At 48.4% G+C, this 17,979-nt stretch overlaps 1 protein-coding gene across 1 annotated transcript; it reads left to right on the top strand.

Moving 5' to 3' along the window:
- Positions 1-587: 587 nt before the first annotated feature.
- On the top strand, positions 588-17,746 carry SLC51A (solute carrier family 51 alpha subunit). The gene is made up of 9 exons (XM_008064242.2): positions 588-642; positions 1,271-1,365; positions 10,372-10,526; positions 11,461-11,534; positions 11,958-12,116; positions 12,610-12,721; positions 13,001-13,147; positions 15,551-15,656; positions 16,190-17,746. Exons 1-9 carry the CDS (start codon positions 605-607, stop codon positions 16,324-16,326), a joined length of 1,023 nt encoding a protein of 340 aa, XP_008062433.1. The 5' UTR covers positions 588-604; the 3' UTR covers positions 16,327-17,746.
- The last annotated feature ends 233 nt before the right edge of the window (positions 17,747-17,979 follow it).

Raw genomic sequence — 17,979 nt, 5'->3', positions numbered from 1 at the left:
TCCAGTCAGTCCTCCCGTCCTCATGCCAGGCCAACAGCACCAGGCACAGCTGAGGCCTTCGCCCTGTCTCTCATTCCCAGGGTGTCAGGGCCTGAGTTCCAGCAAGGTTCCCTAGGGTTTGTCAACCAGGGACATTTCAGTGAGGAATGAGGACTTCGTCCCCACCCCAGCCCTGGCAGGAGGAGTTTTGTGGTGAGCCCAGCCTGCCTGAGAAGGATCCTTAACAGGGAGTAATGAACGAGGCGGGCCAGGGACAAAGGGTGGGCAAAGATATTTATCCAAGAGAGGTAGGAGGGACCACACCTAGAAGCAGGGAGGAGTCAGGAGCCAGGGAGCTTGGCCAGGCCAGGCAACAGGATCAAATTCCTCCAGGGTGAACTCTGAGATAGAAAGTTGGCCCAGGAGGCCTGAGGAGGGAGCGAACCCGAGGGGAAGACCCTGCCCCTCCATCTGCCCTCAGCCCCTGTCCTCTGGGAAGGGCCAGCAGACAGCAGTGCCAGGCAGGAGCTGCCCCCTTAGTGCCCTCACCTGCCTGCCTTACCCACCCTGCCTGCCCCTCCTCCCCGCTCAGTGCCTGCTGGGATTGCTGGAGAGAAAGGAGGCGATGGAGCCAGACAGGACTCAGATAAAGCTTGACCCCAGGTAAGTGAGGGTGGCCAGCCCTGTGCCCGTTGCTAAGCAACAGTGGCCCCTATCGCTCTGGCCTGTCCCTATCTCCCTTGAAGAGCCCTTTGACTCCCGGCACTCAGAATGAGACAGGACCAAAAACAGTCTGGCTGTTCCCTAGGTCCTCAGGGACAGTGTGGGTTCGGGTCAGTGTGTGACACTTCAGGGCCTTGGCTTTGACCCCAACCTGGGGAGAGAGGGATCCCGGAGGTGGGGGTTGTGAAAGACATTCCCAGAGGTAACACCTAGAGCCCTGGCCACCAGGGCACTTATCCCTCTGCTAAGGCCCGCTCTTTCTCTGGGACCCTGCTCCTTCTCTCTGGTCGGCCCCTGGGCTGCTGCCACACTGAGAATAAAGAGAATCGACTGTGGGTTCTTGGGGCCCTGCAGCCAGACCTGCTCCTGGCTAGGTGGCAGCTGCCTTACACACTAGCCTGGGTCAGTTCTCCGCTCCTTCTAAGAAAGGGGTCCCGAAGGAACCAGACAGGACCCCTGCACCCAGGGGTGTTTGAGGAAGTATCGAGGAACTAGGGTCCAATGTGTCATCCCTCTACCCCCTCGCCGCAGCCCCCATGGTTCTGAACACAGGCAGGTGTCTCTCCAGGTACACGACAGATCTTCTGGAGGTGCTAAAGACCAATCACAGCATCCCCTCTGTCTGCTTCTCCCATCCCCCCACGGCAGCCCAACTCCTGAGAGGTGAGTAGGGGACCCGCACAGAGGGCCTGAAAGGAGGAGATGCACACCTCAGCGGGAAGACAGGAACTGGGCAACCTGGATAGGCTGGGAGGACATCTGGACAGCCTGAGAGGATACCTGGACAGCCTAGGGGATACCTGGGAGGATACCTGGGCATCTGGGGAGAATATCTGGGTAGCCTTGGAGGATACTTGGACAGCCTGAGGGATATCTGGGAGGATACCCTGGGAAGTCTGAGGGATATCTGGGAGGATACCTAGGCAGCCAGGGAGAACACCTGGACAGCCTGGAAGGATACCTGGTCAGCCTGGGGGATACCTGAAAGGATAACTGGACAGCCTGGAAGGATACCTGGACAGCCTAGGAGGATACCTGGACAGCCCGGGGGATACCTGAAAGGATACCTGGACAGCCTGAGGGTATACCTGGGCAGCCTGAAAAGTTACCTGATCAGTCTGGGAGGACACCTGGACAGCCTGGGAGGATACCTAGGCAGCCTGTGGGATACCTAGCCTGGCATCCATTGTGGTTAAGGGCTTGGAGAAAAGCAATTCAAGGAGTCAGTGGGCCCAAAGGGGAGCATGATGGCCTAGGATAGTTGGTCCTCCACAAATCCCAGTCTCAAAGTTCATTCAAACTGGGGACACTGTGACCTGGGGCATTTATTTCAGACCCCGGGGCTATCTAGGGACTCAAGATGATGCCTAAATGATCCAAGTCCCATAGGATCTCCTGGAGGCCTGCATGACACCTTCCTTGGGAATGGGCCTATATAATCTCAGAGAGATAGTTACTGTGAGTGACGTGCTTAAAACTTTGGTGACTGTATAAAAGTGTTCTCACAGTGTTAGCCAACAGGATCTTATTACTGAATTGCTTTTGAAAGTGAAAGGCCACTGGGGCAGTGCTTGCACCTATAATCCCAGCTACTCAGGAGGCCAAGGCAGGAGGATCATGGGAGCCCAGGAGTTTGAGGCTAGCCTAAGCACCATGGAAGACTCTTGTCTCTACAAAAAAATAAAAATATAAAAAGAGAAAAGTGAAAAGTGTAGGATGGTACTTAGCTTATTTCCTGGACACCAAAAACATTGAGAATCAAATGGTCCTAGCAGCCAGATGCAAAGGTTTATGCCTGTAATCCCAACACTTTGGGAGCGGAGGTAAGAGGATTGCTTGAGCCCAGGAATTCAAGACCAACCTAGGCAACATGGTGAGACCTTGTCTTTACAAAAAATTTTTTTTAAATTAGCCAGGAGTAGTGGTACATACCTGTAGTCCCAGCTACTCAGGAGGTTGAGGCAGAAAGATTGCCTGAGCCCAGGAGGTCGAGGCTGCAGTGAGCCATGGTCAAGCCACTGCACTCCAGCCTGGGTGACAAAGTGAGACCCAACTCCAAAAACAATAATTTCCCTAGCATCTTTAGAGAAAATGTGGCTCCCGTCTGCATTTTATTTGTCTGCATGCTTGACTTCCTCTGAGATGCTGAAGAGAAGTCTATGTCTCTATAGTACACTCAATGCTTTTCCCCAGACTCCCTCCTGCAGAAAGACTTTCCTCATGGAGTGAACCATTTCTGAGCAACAGGATGCTGTCAGTGTGCACTAAGAGGCAAACCTGGGCATGTCCCTGGGCTGTCACTTGGTGCACTCTGATGCTCTGCACCAGAGAGACTGCCGGAGTGTCTGGAGATGCTGGTGGCGGCACTGTGATCAGTGCCAGGAGCTGGCTGCTCCATCCAGCTCCAGGAACCTCCCAATCTGAGGGTGCAGCTGGTGGGACATGCCTTCCCTTACAGCTGTGGTTCTCAGCCCATGCAGCATTTGGCAATGTCTGGAGATAAGGTTTCAGTTGCCACACTGCAGAGTGCCGCTAGCATCCAGTGGGTAGAGGTCAGGGAAGCTGCTTCATTTTTTCCAATGCCGGACCATTCCTCACAACAAAGAATTGTTTGGGCCAGAGCGTCATTTGTGCTTGGTTGACACACCTCACCTTATGCAATGAAAATGGCCTTCACATTGCTTTGCCACAAAATGCGTAAATAGAAACCTCAGGATACTCCAAGGTTTGGGTTAGGAAGACGGTTCTGGGTCTGGGAGTCGAGTGGGGAGCAGGCAGTGGGCCCTCCTGGGGTGGGCAGGGTGAGAGGACGAGCCGCCGGGTCCCTCAGACCCTGGGTCTGGCAGGATTCAAAGTTATGGGCAGCGGAGCAGGGGACAGTGAAGAGGGCTGGGCAGGTTAGGTGGGGCCTGACACACGCCACCCGAGGAGCTGTACTTTATCCCATAGAGAGGGCTCTGACATCGGGAGGGGCCGGAGGAAAAGCAGGGCTACGGGACCATTAATTAGTAATCAGGTCAGACTGCCAGGGAAGAGCCGCGGGAGGCAGAGATAGAAATTAGGGGTTATTGCCCCGTCCAGTGTGGGAAGAGAGCCAAGGCAGTGGCAAGGGAGGGAGAGGGCTGGAAAACAGACAATGTGGAGAAAGCACAGGCTAGCTGGTAAAGAGCCAGAAGTGGTAAGCGCTGGTTCTGGGCGATGGTGATGGCTCAGAGAGAAATAGGGGAACCAGGAAGAGGTGGCCATGGGAGGATGTGGTGGAACTCCTTCCCCGCCTCATCTGTGAGCTCTGCTCTTCTCTTGATCGAATGTTAAGAAAGAGCTGTTCTGGAAGAACTCTTGAATCTTTCCATTTTTTGAAAAGCCTGTGATGCAATTGAAGTGATCATCCCTCCAAGATCTTTTTAAATGGACTGAATCAAACACTTATAATGGAAGAGCCAAGAAAAGCCAAGATACTTTTGAAAAAGTGTAAGGGGAAAGCTGCCCTGCTGGACAGTAAGGCTTGTAATAAGGCTGTGGTGTCTAAAGCAAGGAACATAATGAGTAGAATACCAGGGCAGAATCGTGTCCAGAAAATGGAGCTGTGCCTACATGGGGGCTGGCTGCCTGAATGGATACCATATGCATCGAAGGCAGGGTGACTCTTCAAGGAGTGGGGCTGGACAACTGCCATCCCTGTGGCAAAGAAGTACATGTGAAATTAGCCCCAAAGTAGCATTAATCCAGATAGGCTAAATACATAAATTATGTAAGATGCAAACATTTTTACAAAAGAAAATACAGAATGTTATGTTTATGACTGGAATACAGAACAATTTCTTAAAACACAAGAAAGCACAAATGACCCCGGAGACTGACGACTAAAAGCAAAGAAACTTCTCTACAACTAAAAGACACTGTAAACACCGTTAAAAGCCAAAGCACAGACCAGGAGTAGGTATTTTCATACCTCTAACTAACAAAGGATTAATAGTCAGTATAAGAAAAATTAACCAATAGAAATTGGATAAAATATATGAACAGACAATTCATAGAAGAGGAAACCCAAATGGCCAATAAATGTGCAAGAAGATGTTCACCTTTGCTGGTAATCAGGGAGCTGTAAATTAAGCAACAAAATGTCATTTTATCATTATCACATTGGCAAAAATTAAAAGTCTGATGATATCAAGTGTTGGTGAATTTGCAATGCAATGGGAACCCTCATAGACTGGCGCTAAGGGCATAAATTGCAGTAACCACTTTGGAGAGTAATTAGATAATATCTGTGGAACTGAAAACTGTCATCTCCTACAACCCAGTAACTCTAAATCTAGGTACACGCCTTAGAGAAATTCTCTTCTATGTGCCAAAAAGACACATCCAAAAATGCTACTGCAACATTTGTTCATCATAATGAAAATAGTACAAATCATGAAAATAATTTTGGATGGAAAAAGCATTTTTCAGGATGATGCCGTTAATATCGATTTTTTAAAAATGCAAAGCACAGCATGAGCAACATAGGGAGACCTTGTCTCTACAGAAAATCAAAAACTTAGCCAGGTGTGGTGGTACATGTCAATAGTCCCAGTTACTCAGGATGCTGAGGCAGAAGGATTGCCTGAGCCCTGGAGGTCAAGGCTGCGGTGAGCCGTGATCATGCCTCTGCATTCTAGCCTGGGCGAAAGAGTGAGTCTTTCATTCAATAAATGAATAAATACCACTGCAGGAGGCTGAAGTGAGAGGATTGCCTGAGCCCACAGGTTTGAGACCAGCCTGGGCAACTTGGCGAGACCTCATCTCTACAATAAATCAGAAAACTAGCCAGGTATGGTGGCATGTACCTGTAGTTCCAGCTTTTTGGAAGGCTGAAGCAGAAGGATCACCTGAGCCCAGAAGACTGAGGCTGCGGTGGCTGTGAGCATGCCACTACACTCCAGCCTGGGCAACAGAGTGAGACTCCAACCAAAAAAATAAATAAATACATAAAGACATAAAGCTATTTCTGATTTTTTAAAAAAGTGTTCTGTAGAACATTAAATTTTATAAAAGCTGGGTTCTGGCCGGGCTCAGTGGCTCAGCCTGTAATTCTGCACTTTGGGAGGCCAAGGTGAGTGAATTGCCTGAGCCCGTGAATTCGAGACCCACCTGGGCAACTTAGCGAGACCTCATCTCTACAATAAATCAAAAAATTAGCCAGGAGTGGTTGTGCGCACCTGTAGTTCCAGCTACTTGCAAGGCTGAGCGGAAGGATCATCAGAGGCCAGCAGGTTGAGGCTGCGGTAGCCGGGAGCAGCCACTGCACTCCAGTCTGAGCAACTGAGTGAGACTCCAACTCGAAAAACAAAACAAAACAAAACAAAACAAAAAACTGGGTTCTATACCTTCTTTTTGGAAATTAACAACGTAAATTGGCAGATTAAAATTTTCGCTATGCGCCACAGGAAAGAAACGTGATTGACTTTGCTTAATGCATTTCTGAAAATCCTTTAGTCATAGGATACATTTATCCCTATATCTATTAATGCACTTTGGGGAAAACTGAGTCAGATCAGGAAAGTAAGGGAGGGGGTAGTCTTCTAAGAGAATAAATGAGTTTGACAAAGAACTCCGGATTCAGGCTGTGGAAGCTAAGGGTCGTTTCTCTTCTTGGCTTAGCTCTCGCACTATGGGAGGGAGATCTAATGTAACTACTGCAAGTAGACAAACCAAACTGGAGAGCCAAAGGCAGCAGCTACAAGAAACCGCAAAAGCAATTCTGGGTTGAACAGGTAGAATAGGCCCCATCCTCACCTTTATAAACTTAAAAAGAACCTTTGGGGGTTGCATTTGGTTGCTCCTCCCATATCTGTGTGAACACACACCAGGAGTCAGGGCGTGTGACAGTGAGAGTGTGGGCTTAGTGTCGGGACTCCCCAGGTTTGCATCCCAGCTCCCAAGCTGTGAGACCTTGGGCCTAATTTTCTGACAACGCCACAAAGTCGATGATCATAGGAATTCTCATGGAGTTATTTCTTTCATTCCAGAAAGTTACAGAGCAGTTACTGTTCTAGGCACTTGGAGAGAACAGAGAACGAGCCTGACAAAGTCCCTGCCTTCTCGGAGCTTACACTACGGTCAGGTGCACAATAATGAAGTAAACAGCTATGTGAATATCCCTGCTGGGCAGGCAAAGGAGGCAACATCATTCAGGGCAGCCAGGGAAGGCTGACTAAACTGAGAGCCCAGTGAGGGGTCCTGGGGGGCCAGCCATGTGGAGCTCCGGGGGAACAGCCTAACAGGCAGAGGACAAGGGTCAAATCCTTGTGGGAACAGCTACGGGCAGCGAACAGTCTCCAGCCTTTTTAGCAGCAGGGACCAGTTTCAGGAAAGACAATTTTTCCATGAAGCCGAGGTAGGGGATCATCAGGCATTTGATTCTCACAAGGAGCACGCAACCTAGATGCCTCACGAGCTCAGTTCACAGTAGGGTTTGGGCTCCCATGAGAATCTAATGCCGCAATTGATCTGACAGAAAAACAGAGTCTGCTGCTCACATCCTGCTGTGCAGGGTTCCTAACAGGCCACGGATCGGATCAGCTTTAGTCCATGGCAGGGGTTTGGGACCCCTGGCTTCGGGGGTGCTGGGAGGATGAAGGAGTGGTAAGGAAATCCCAAGTCTAGCAAACAGAGAAGAGCTGAGCTGCAGTGATGGAGTCTGGAGAACGTGGGATGTGGAGAGGATGTGGACTCAGTGAAAGAGACAGACCGAGAGTTCAGAGGCCAGGAAAAGAACCTGGGGAATGTGGTTCTGGGAGTCAAGGGAAGGGAGATTTCAAGGAGGAGGAAGAGGTCAAGGAAAGGAACTGGGAAGGCTTTGACCTCACGGCTTATGAAAGGGCAGTTTCTGCTCTTAATGAGGACACTCAGGGCGGGGTGGGAGGTGAGAAAGGCCTCCAGCAGTGACATCCTTTCCCAACCACAAACACTGGTTTTGGAAACCTTGAGTTAATCTTGGAGTTTTCCTATCTGGACTGCTTTTTGTCTGTATTTTTTTAAACACACACGGCCACCCCAGCGTCAACCTGCTGGGCTCCGGCGATCCTTCTGCCTCAGCCTTCCAGGTAGCCGGAACTACGAGCGAGTGCTACCATACCCAGCTCATTTTTGATTTATTGTAGAGACGAGGTCTCACCAAGTTGCCCGGGCTGGTCTCGAACCCGCGGGCTCAGGCAATCCACTGGCCTCGGCCTCCCAAAGTGCTGGATTACCAGCTGAGCCGGTAGCATTTCTATTACAAAAAAGAATTCAGGTTTATTAATAGTAAAGTGAACACAAAAATACAGAAAAGTGAAAAGAGGACGGAATGGTTTGGGGAAAAGAAAAGCCACATGGGCCTGTCTTTTGTGGCCTGTGGTAGTCAATAGGGAAGGCTTCCCACTGACTTCAGAAGTCCAACCTGGGAGCTGGAATCCAGGGGCCACCTGTTGGGTCTGTTGAACTGGTCAGTAGACCTCACTGTGGCCAAAGATAAAGGACCTCCCTCAGATACAGCAGACAGAAACAGAGAGAAACCCGTATGCCCCGAAATAAGACAACCAGATCGACATGATATGTTTTGGCAGATTTGCCTTTGTCCTGATCGGTCCTTGTAGTGCCACCAAGTCTGACTGACCCCGGCAACAACCTTTGTCTAGTCTCCTTTTTCCCTGTTTTGGTGTCAGCCGTATTATCTCTCTGAGCTGCCCTCATGTTCCTGGGCCACCAAAACACAGGGCAGGCTAGCCAATGCCTTCCTCATACTTACCCCCAAGGTAATGGGACAGTGGACAGACTCTGACAGACCTCCTCTCCCCCTTTCTTCCTCTCATCTAGTAGATGCAAAGGAGAGTCCAATAACGAGAGAAGAGACGTAGATACATGATTCCAGGGACTTAGTCACTAAGGATCCAGAATGTTTTGCTTAAAACTAATTGTTAGGGCCTGGGGTGATGGCTCACACCTGTAATCCCAGCACTTTGAGAGGCCAAGGTGGGAGGATTACTTGAGGCCAGGAACTTGAGACTGACCTGGGCAACACAGCAAGACCTTATCTCGACAAACGAACAAACAAACAAAAAAACCTGGGCATGGTGCCACAATGTCTGTAGTCCCAACTACTTGAGAGGCTGAGATGGAAGGATTGCCTGAGCCCAGGAGGTCGAGGCAGCGGTGAACCATGTTTGTGCCACTGCACTCCAACCTGGGTGACAGAGTGTGATCCCGACTCAAAAATAATAATAATAAATAAATAAAACTAATTGTTGCATTAATGAATCATGTGTATAGAAACACATATTGTAACTATATTAATTTTTTTCTTTTAGCAATAGCAAGGCCAGATGAGGTTCCCTGGTGTTTGTCAAAGTGTTTATTATCCTCTGACCATTATCAAGTGAGCTTGTTAAAAATGCATATGGTGGGACCCATCCCAGATCTACTGAAGCACACGTCTGACAGTAGGACCTAGACAGCTGCTTGATACAACTCCCCAAATGATTGCAATATACACTCCAGTGTGAGAACTGCTAGACTACATGGAATGTGGGACCAGGTGGGAGGCCTATGTGAGTCCTTGGAGTCTTTATTGGTATCCATTTCTCTTTTTTTTTTTTTTGAGTTGGAGTCTCACTCTGTCGCCCAGACTGGAGTGCAGCGGCCACTCCCGGCCACCGCAGCCTCGACCTGCTGGCTCCGGCGATCCTTCCACCTCAGCCTTCCATGTAGCTGGAACTACAGGCGCATGCTACCACGCCCGGCTGATTTTTTGATTTATTGTAGAGATGAGGTCTCGCCTGCCCAAGCAGGTCTCGAACCCATGGGCTCAGGCAATCCACTCACCTCAGCCTCCCAAAGGCGCGCGATTACAGGCTGAGCCACCAAGCCCGGCCATTTCTCTTTTGTTAAAGTCCTTTCCTGATGTCCTGGTTCCATGACATGATTTTGGTGAAATCAAACTTAAACAGCTCGAGTACACCATTAGTTACATTCTCCTTCGATTATAACATCAATTGATCCGTGTCTGCTAGCACAACATCTGGACTGGAGGTAAAAAAGTGAATAGTCCAGGCCCTGCCAACCTCTTCTTTTAAGAATTTTGCTAGTTATGTAAAAACTCATTTGGTATCTACACCCTGGTCTAGGTAGACTTTACCCATACCTGGAATCATCTAGCTAGGCTCCCATTCACGCATGCGCAAGAACGACTATTTCTTTTTCTTTTTTCTTTGTTGAGTCAGAGTCTTACTCTGTGGCCCAGACTGGAGTGCGGTGGCATGCTCACAGCCACTGCAGCCTTGACCTGCTGGGCTCCGGCAATCCTTCCACCTCAGCCTTCCAAGTAGCTGGAACTACAGGCATGCGCTACCACACCTGGCTAATTTTTTTGATATATTGTAGAGATGAGGTCTTGCCAAGTTGCCCAGGCAGGTCTCGAACCCGCAGCCTCAGGCAATCCACTGACCTCGGCCTCCCAAAGCGTGGGATTACAGGCTGAGCCACCGAGCCCCGGCCTAGAATGACCATTTCCTAGTCACATGTTGGATACTCTAGGTCTAAAAAATTGTCATTCTTCTGCATGGGTGGGAGCCTAGATCTGGTAAGACAGTTCAGATCCAAACAAGAAAACCCCTCTTTCCCCCTCACAGCTTTCTCTTTCTCCTCTAGCCCTAGGCCCTGTGGAAATCGCCCTCACCAGCATCATGACCCTGTTTGCCCTGGGATCAATCGCCATCTTCCTGGAGGATGCTGTCTACCTGTACAAGAATACCCTTTGCCCCATCAAGAGGAGAACTCTGCTCTGGAGTAGTTCTGCACCCACGGTGAGGATCCTGGGGAGGAACTGGAAAGGAGGCAGGGACCATTTTGAGAATTCCTCTAAACTCAGCAGTTCGTGTCAGCCAAGAGTTGCAGTTCGTGTCAGCCAAGACAGCAGTTCGTGTCAGCCAAGAGTTGCCACTGCCATCTGAGGGTGGGAGTCTGAAATCTGACCTCCGCTTGCAATTAGGACCCCGTGCTTGCCAGGTCAACAGGCAGCGGGATAGTGTTTAAACTCTAAGGGCTGCAGAGGCAGCTGGAGCACCTACTTGGCCCACCAGTGCCTCCACTCACTATTCTGCTCGCTCCCAACGTTGCTGTTAAAAGCAGGCCTCCGCTGAGCACGGTGGCTCATAATCCTATCTGAGAACTTTGGGAAGCCGAGGCCAGGAGCTCCTTGCTTGAACCCAGGAGTTCAAGACCAGCCTGGGCAACATAGCGAAACCTCGTCTTTAAAAAAAAATAAAAAAATTAACTGGGTGAAGTGGTGAGTGCCTGTCATCCCAGCTACTCAGGAGGCTGAGGCGGAAGGATTGCCTGAGCCCAGGAAGCTGAGGCTGCAATAGCCATGATGGTGCAACTACACTCCAGGCAACAGAATGAGACCCCAACTCAAAAAAAAAAAAAAAAGAAAAAAAGAAAAAAATATCAGGCCTCTTTCCTGTAGGCAGGCAGTGGTTCTCAGAATATAGGGGTAAAGCTTTCCCTCCCCTCCCTCAGGGTCACATTCAGCTCTTCCCTTATGCAGTAGGCTTTTTAAGCTCACTCCCACAGCCATTATAGGGCTCCTTGGTGTGCTTGATTTAATTAGTTATTTTTCCAGTGGCAATTTTTTAGGAATGGTGCTTCAAATGCATTTCCCCTGAGTCCTTGAGCCCTTGCTACAGAAGGTTGGAGCAGCCTCCTCCCCCAGCCTGCTTCTTGCTTCTCTCCAAGCAGGTAGTGTCTGTGTTCTGCTGCTTTGGGCTCTGGATCCCTCGTTCCCTCATGCTCGTGGAAATGGCCATAACCTCGTGAGTGTCCTGCCCCACCCCCACCTCTGGGCTGGGTATCCCTCCAGGGTCCCCTTCTGCTCCCACTCACCAGGAAGCTGGAATCCATGCCTTTAATCCCAGGTGATCATGAGTCTAGCCCTTCCCAGTTTGTGCTAATCCGGGGCGCTTCATCTTCTGGTTCTGTTCAGGGAATGCCTTATTTTGGCACGTTCCTGAGTCACCTCTTCGCTTCCACAGCCTGAAAATCCCCTCTTCCTGGTTCTCAGGCCCCCGTCCTTTCTCTTGCTCCTCTTGGGTCATACACCCAGAATGCTCGGTCCCTACTGTCTTACCCTCAGGAAGCCCACCCCACCCTGTAGTCTTTCCTCGGGCAGCAAAGGGGTATCACCTCAGCGGGCACCTCCACCATCTACTCCAGTCCTGCTTCTCTCCCCACACCAGGTTTTATGCCATATGCTTTTACCTGCTGATGCTGGTCATGGTGGAAGGCTTTGGCGGAGAGCAGGCAGTCGTGAGGACACTGAAGGACACCCCGATGATCGTCCACACAGGCCCCTGTTGCTGCTGCTGTCTCTGCTGCCCTCAGCTCATGCTCACCAGGTAAGGCGAGAGGAAGGAGCATCCTGGAAGAGCACTCTCCCAAGAGCCTCTCCTGGCTTTCTAGCCCCGCTTCAAGGCACTGGAAATTAGGCTTGAATGGGACAAAGTCAACGATGAAAGGATGGACATCCCACAGCCAGGTCTCACAGATGGATGCCGACTCCAGGGGAGAGGGGCGTGGAGGAGGGTGAGCTCCGAAGTTCCCATCACTTAAGTTCACTGTCCCCTGAACGCTTTAGTCACACAGAGAAAACTGGACTTCAGACCTTTTAATTGCCCCTTCTGGTGAGGTTGTGGTCTGGAGGTGAGTGGGAGGTGAAGACTCTCAATTCTCTCAATATTCCAGCTTCTTCCTGTGTCCGCATCCACTTAGTCATTATGGTGTCAATGGTGACCGCTGAGCCCCAGCCCAGGAGCCCAGTGAGGGAGCCAAGAGGTCTTCGTGTGGTGGATGGTTTGTGGGTCCATGTTCCTAACTCTCTTCCCCCCTCAGGAAGAAGCTGAAGCTGCTGATGTTAGGCCCGTTCCAATATGCCTTCTTCAAGATGATGCTGGTCCTGGTGGGCCTGTTCCTCATCCCCGATGGCATCTATGATCCAGCAGATGTAAGCCAGGAGTAAGGGGCAGCAAAGTCCCAGACTCATTTAGTATCTGGGAGCTCTAAAAGGAATAGCTGGAGTCAATATCGCTGGACACAGGGCCCTAGGGATGGATGGCTGTGGAAAAGTAGAGGCTCAGGGACTCCAATGGGGAGAGGAAAAACTGGTATAGGCCAAGGCTCTGGGGTTTTTAAAACATTACCTTTCCTACCATGGGAGAGGAGAAATAAAAGGAGCAGAGAGGGCCAGGCCTGCCTCACCAACTACTCTCTGATCTGCCACCAGATTTCTGAGACGAGCCCAGCTTTATGGATCAACACTTTCCTCGGTGTGTCCACACTGTTGGCTCTCTGGGCCCTGGGAATCCTTTTCCGTCAAGCCAAGCTGCACCTGGGTGAGCAGAACATAGGATCCAAATTTGCTATGTTCCAGGTAACTATGCCCTGGGGGAGAAAAGACATTTACTAACAGAGCTACAAATGATCGGGGTTGGGATTAAGAGCAATAAAGGCTAAAAGCGGGTCTGGGAATCTTCCTCACAGGCCTCAGGTTTTCAATGAGATTTGGAAAATGATCCCTGCCCTTTCCATGTTTTGCCTTTCTGTGCTGTCATCGTTTCCCAGGGCTGCCATGACAAAATACCACAAACCAGGTGGCTGAAAACAAGAGATTTATTGTCTTACTGTTCTGCAGGCTGGAAGTCCAAAACAAACAGTCATCCTCCCCCTGAAACCTGCAGGGGTCTCCCTCCTTGCCCCTTCCTAGTTTCTGGGGGTACCAGCCACCTATGGCGTTCTTTGGCTAGCAGTGGCACTACTCCAATTTCTGCCTCTGTCATTCCATGACGTCCTCCCCTCGGGTTTTGGTGTCTCTCCTCCTGTTTCTATGACACCAGTCATACTAGGTTAAGGGTCCATCCTATTCCATTACAACTTCATCTAACCAATTATATCTGCAACAACCTGTTTCTAAATAAGGTCACATTCTGAGGTACTGGGGATCAGTACTTCAACATACCTTTCTTAGGGGACACAATTCAGCCTATAACACGTGTGTTCCATCAAACCTTCTTAAGTTCTTCTACCCTTGCTTTTTCCTCTCTTTTTCTACCCATTACTTCCTAAAATCCTCTAACTCCCCAGCACTAGCATTATCAGGCTGGCAACTATTAACTACCTAGCCCAGGTGCTGGGCATGTTTCATCCATTGCATTTCCACAACAATCATTATTGTCATTATTATCTCTATTTTACAAAGGAGGGAAATGAGGCCCAGAGATGTCATGAGGCTTGCTCAAGGGCACATTAAGGTTGGGGCCAGAATGTACACCCAGGTCTAACTCCCACACCCACACTCCTTCTTCTCATCACTCTGCTTCTTCATCTGCACACCTCTTCTGAAAATTCTCTCAAAGGCACGTTTGTCACCCTCTGTGCATTGCATTCTCTAAGCTCAAAGATGTCTTTTTCACCAGACGTAATGACTTCTAGCCCAATCTTGTTTTTCTTCTCTCTCCATTCTCTCTGTCTCCTTGCCTGGCCCTTCGACTCCCAAACATAATGACTGCTTGATAGTTAAAGAGTGATTTCATGCACATTCTCATCTGATCTAAGCAGATGCCTCCAAAATGTGAATTTCCAAGCACACAGTAGGTAGAATTGAAGGGGCTATGGGGAGAGAGAGAAAAGTTCATGAAATGGAGTCAGAGACTGAAGGAAACAGAAAGGATCTGGGTCCCAGAAGCACTTAGGGTCCAGGCCAAGGGATAAAGTCTCCATGGGTGCCGAGCCTGCCCATGACTATTGTGGAGAAGCCTGGCAGAGCCAAGTCTGCCTCAAGTGTACTCAGAGGGCAATCCTAAGATAAATGGTGCCTCTGGGTCCTCTGAGCAGAGATCTTCTTCTCCCCCTCTTTCACCTTCTGTATTGTGGTGAAGTTAAAATTTACTTTCTTAATGATTTTTAAGTGTACAGCTCTATGACATTAAGTACATTCACATTGTTGTGTAGCCATCACCACCATTCATCTCTAGAACTTTTGCAATTTCCCCAGCTGAAAATTGGTACCCATGAAACACTAATCCCCCATTGTCCATCCCCCTAGCCCCCCGGGATAGCAGAGTATTTTCTTTTGTTTTCTTTTCTTTTTGAGTTGGAGTCTCATTTCATTGCACAGGCTGGAGTGCAGTGCCACACTCACAGCCACCCAGCATCGACCTGCTGGGCTTTGGCAATCCTTCCACCTCAGCCTTCCAAGTAGCCAGAACTCTAGGTGCACGCTACCGCACCTAGCTGATTTCTGATTTATTGATTTATTGTTGAGATAAGGTCTCACTAAGTTGCCTGGGCTGGTCTCGAACCCACGGGCTCAGGCAATCCACTTGCCTCGACCTCCCAAAGTGCTGGGATTACAGGCTGAGCCCCGAGCCAGCAGTGTTTTCAAAGTGTACTCTAATGGTTAATTGTCCATCATCCTAGGAGCAGGATGCGCTAGATGGAATTCCTCTTCTCTGATCATCTACCTTTTTTATCCATTAAGTGATCATTAGTAGCCATGACTGAGATGGGGAAATAAAAATGAACTTCTCGGTTTTTGTTGTGTCTTGTTGGTAACTCTAATAAAATACCAAGTAGAAGATGAGACTGTATCTTGCCTAACGATGACAATTCCACAAATTTTTAATCAAGTGAGAGTCTCGACCCATTTTAACTCCACAGATCTAATGATGGGTGAAACCTGCGCAGTGGCAGGACAGGGCTCAGTAGCGGGCCAGCTTCCCCTGGCACCATGGACGGCAGGCCCCAACCCACCCTTGTTCCCTTTCCTGTTCTGCAGGTGCTCCTCATCCTGACAGCCTTGCAGCCCTCCATTTTCTCAGTCTTGGCCAATGGTGGCCAGATCGCTTGTTCGCCTCCCTTTTCCTCTAAAGCCAGATCTCAAGGTGAGCGTGTAAGGGCTCCTATCCCACTGCGGGATGGAAGAGACGGGAGACAGTCAGGAAAGAGAGGGCCTCGGAACAGAGGTTAGGCCAGCCTGACTTCTACTCAGAATATTCAAAAAGGGATCTCCAAGAAACCTAAGCAGAGGCTTTAAGAAGACTATAACCTCTCTGATCACACAGAGGAGAACCGCAGTCCCATAGTTTGAAGCCAGTCCTGATGGCCAACCCAAGAAGCCATGGGTTCAATCCTTAGCTCCTAGGAAAGATATAGGTGTGATTAGGAAACAGGAGCCCACGCTGACTTAACACGCATATGAAACGAGCTCTAATGCTGCTTCAGATCACAGAAGGTAGAGAGCCAATTCTGGTTCTGGCTTTACCATGAACCTGCTGTGTTATTTATGACACTTAAGTATCTCTAGTTTGAGGATAAATTGGAGAAAGGGTTGCTCAATTCATATGCTAGGGCTGCTAGTGGGATACCCCCTCTATAACTTATCATAACCTACACTGTATTTCACCCCACATTGCAGTGATGAACTGCCACCTCCTCATACTGGAGACTTTTCTGATGACTGTGCTAACACGAATGTACTACCGAAGGAAAGACCACAAGGTTGGATATGAAATTTCTTCTTCTCCAGACTTGGACATGAACCTCAAAGCTTAATGTGGAATGGCTTGGACAATGAAAGAGATACTATACTCAGGAGAATACAAGGTTTCTTCACGTCCTTCAACCTGAACAAATGGAGTTTTTCCACTGTCAACACAGACTGGCAGATTACATTTGACAATAAAGAAGGTGAACTCTGCAGTAGGATGAAATTGTTTTGGACCTTGCCTGAGGAAGGTGTTTCAAATTTTGTAATAAATAAACAAGATGAAGTCTGAAACTCTGTAACTGGGCACACCGCCTCCGTAGGTGCCACTGTTAGCCTTAAAGCGTGCACACTGAACTCTGAGCATTCCCAAAGTAGGTGAAAGGGGGAAAAGTATACAGTAGCGTGTGTGGTAAAAGAACAGAGCCAGAACATAGCGAGGCAAAATAGCACCAGCCCAAAATATGGAAGAAGCCAGGCTTCTGGAGAACAGATAGGAAGTGTTTTTTCCCTATAGATGTATCTCTAGGACACTAATGACACTAGGCTTGGGGGATTTGAATCAATCTCCCTTTGTGGGACAATGGTTTTTGGTATCTTCTGTAACAAGCTACAAAAGAACTTCCCTGATACCATGGTCATGCAGCTTGATTTTTGAGGAGAGAAATTAAGATGCAGAAGTATTCTCATTTACCTGTATTTTACCTGTAACATAAAAAGGTGAAAGTCCCAAATACATAAACTGCACTATACACATGTATACCAGATCAAAAACACAGAAGATAGAACATTAGGTAAAATCACATTGCCTTTATTTGGCTAAATGACAAAAGCCAAAAAAACTCTGAATGGATGAACAACTCTCAGACAGAAAAATGAAAGACTGAATGACCCCAACGAGGAAATCTTCCTTGTGGACTCACACCGTTGACGGGGAGAACATTCATGACAAGGCCAGTAGTTCTTTCCAAGACTTTTTTCTTTTCAGGTTCCTCAATACAAAACAGCCCCCAACTAATCTAGTCTCTGTGTTCAGTGCCTCCCAAAGAAGGGTGAGAAAGCCCACTTCACACCTGATGGACACAACCTGAGTCATCCTCATGTTAAACTTGGTACACTGTTTTTGACCTCAATCCGAGTACTGACATAAAACTTTGGCAGTCAGAAAATCTTTCTTATTTTTAAGAAATTAACATTTAATACTATAATCCCAAGAACACGTTCTACTTATTTATTTGGAAAAATATAAGCTAGGGACCACTCTTTATCTTATGGCAGTCTATTCAATGAGAGAAAACAAGAACAATCCTTGTTATGATTTTGAAAAATATAACCTTTAAAAATACTTATATTGGTAAGCTTAAAAAAAATACCATTAGTTAAAAACATTGTTAAAGAAGCTTTTTTTTCCTACTTGTATTGGCTCAACTTCGGGTGAGATTGTATGCTGACAGAAAATCTAGAAGCTATGGCTTTTAGGGAATTAAAGAAAAGCAGCAAAATATTCTTTTGGAAAGATTATGGATAAGGAATCTGAAACAGGATTAAAAAGGCAACGAGCTCCAGAAAATAAGCTACCCACAAGTCAAGGTAACCCAAAAAGGGAGTAACAAAGCTCTAAGAAGAACCATTGTGGAGGGAGGATCTAGAGACAGCCTGACCAGCTGTGTGGCCTCAAGTCAAACAAGTGTAATTCAGGGACAGCCCAACAAGTTATGAGT

Source organism: Carlito syrichta, unplaced genomic scaffold (assembly GCF_000164805.1).
Source record: "Carlito syrichta isolate Samal-C Ts95f unplaced genomic scaffold, Tarsius_syrichta-2.0.1 Scaffold307240, whole genome shotgun sequence".
NCBI classification, from domain to species: Eukaryota; Metazoa; Chordata; class Mammalia; order Primates; family Tarsiidae; genus Carlito; species Carlito syrichta.
This window is presented reverse-complemented; position numbering and strand designations above follow the sequence as displayed.

Excerpts from the sequence above, each read along its gene's own strand:
- SLC51A (XM_008064242.2), top strand. The coding sequence starts at position 605 with ATGGAGCCAGACAGGACTCAGATAAAGCTTGACCCCAG. Across the intron at positions 1,366-10,371 it reads GGCAGCCCAACTCCTGAGAG|CCCTAGGCCCTGTGGAAATC; the intron begins GTGAGTAGGGGA and ends TTTCTCCTCTAG. Across the intron at positions 10,527-11,460 it reads GGAGTAGTTCTGCACCCACG|GTAGTGTCTGTGTTCTGCTG; the intron begins GTGAGGATCCTG and ends CTCTCCAAGCAG.